Source organism: Geospiza fortis, unplaced genomic scaffold (assembly GCF_000277835.1).
Source record: "Geospiza fortis unplaced genomic scaffold, GeoFor_1.0 scaffold6156, whole genome shotgun sequence".
Lineage (NCBI taxonomy): Eukaryota > Metazoa > Chordata > Aves > Passeriformes > Thraupidae > Geospiza > Geospiza fortis.
Window position 1 is genome coordinate 9,746 of NW_005055405.1, and position 1,606 is coordinate 11,351.

Genomic DNA, 1,606 nt, shown 5'->3' on the forward strand with positions numbered 1-1,606 from the left:
CCACGGCGCAGGGAGAAGCCAACGGGGAGGAGAAGCCGCGGAGATCCCTGAGCAGGAGGGGCTGCAAACGCAGAGCGCGGGGATCCGAGGGGGAAAGAGCCAGCCTGGGCCATGGAGGGGCTCAGGGATCCGAGCTGGGGCTCCGCGAGCAGCTCCAGGGTGGGGAGGAGAAGCCCCACAAGTGCTCGGAGTGCGGGAAGAGCTTCAGGTTGAGATCGTCCCTGATCCGCCACTGCAGATTCCACACGGGAGAGAAGCCCTACGAGTGTGATCGATGCCATCAGAGGTTTTACACCAACTCCCATCTCCGCAGTCACCAGCTCATTCACAGCGACGAGAGGCCATTTTGCTGTCCTGATTGCGGGAAGGGATTCAGGAACAAGTCCAGCCTGCTGCTCCACTGGCGCATCCACACCGGGGAGAGACCCTACGAGTGTTCCCAGTGTGGGAAGAGCTTCAGAGAAAGCTCCAACCTGACGTTACACCTGAGGAGCCACACCGGGGAGAGGCCCTACGAGTGTGACCAGTGTGGGAAGAGCTTCAGAGACAGCTCCAACCTGGCTGTCCACCGGCGCATCCACACCGGGGAGAAGCCCTACGAGTGTTCCCAGTGCGGGAAGAGCTTCAGAGAAAGCTCCAACCTGATCGTCCACGTGAGGAGCCACACCGGGGAGAGGCCCTACGAGTGTGAGCAGTGCAAGAAGAGCTTTCTGAGGAGCGGTGACCTCATCGTGCACCAGCGCTCACACACCGACGAGAGGCCCTTCGTCTGCCCCGACTGCGGGAAGCGCTTCAACCGCGTCTCCCCCCTCAACAGGCACCGGCGCATCCACACCGGGGAGAGGCCCTACGAGTGTGATCAGTGCAAGAAGACTTTCCAGCGTAGCTCCCACCTCCTCAGCCACCAGCTCATGCACATTGAGGAGATGCCATTCCACTGCCGTGACTGCGGCAAGGGCTTCAAGAGCAACTGCAGACTCGTCACCCACCGGCGCATCCACACCGGGGAGAGGCCCTACGAGTGTGATCAGTGTGGGAAGAGCTTCAGAGACAGATCCAACCTGACTGTGCACCGGCGTATCCACACCGGGGAGAAGCCCTACGAGTGTGAGCAGTGCAAGAAGAGGTTTCAGGGCAGCGGTGATCTCCGCAAGCACCAGCTCGTTCACACGGGGGAGAGGCCCTACGAGTGTGAGCAGTGCAAGAAGAGGTTTCAGCGTAGCTCGCATCTCCGCAAGCACCAGCTCGTTCACACGGGGGAGAGGCCCTACGAGTGTGAGCAGTGCAAGAAGAGGTTTCAGCGTAGCTCGCATCTCCTCCGTCACCAGCTCGTTCACTGAGAGGAGTGGCCCATCCGCTGCCCTGACTGTGGGCAGGGCTTCCAGCACAACTCCGAACTCATCACCCACCGGCGCAGCCACGCCGGGGAGAGGCCCTACAAGTGTCCCCGCTGTGAGAACAGCTTCTCCAGGAGCTTCACCCTGACCCAACACCAACGCAGCCAGCACTGAGGGCAGCCCTGTGTGGAAAGAGCTCCGTGCGCTGCTCCAGCTCTGATGATCTCAGAGCTCTGGATGATCCCAGGTGGGCAGAGCCCAGGTGATCC

At 61.5% G+C, this 1,606-nt stretch overlaps 1 protein-coding gene across 1 annotated transcript; it reads left to right on the top strand.

Annotated features, from left to right (window-relative positions):
* Window positions 1–2: 2 nt before the first annotated feature.
* On the top strand, window positions 3–1,502 carry LOC102039113 (zinc finger protein 3-like; the record flags this gene model as incomplete). The annotated part of the gene is made up of 2 exons (XM_031065817.1): window positions 3–1,212; window positions 1,297–1,502. Coding segments are annotated over 2 exons (1,254 nt in total), but the record flags the coding sequence as incomplete, so codon positions are not given.
* Between the last annotated feature and the right edge of the window lie 104 nt (window positions 1,503–1,606).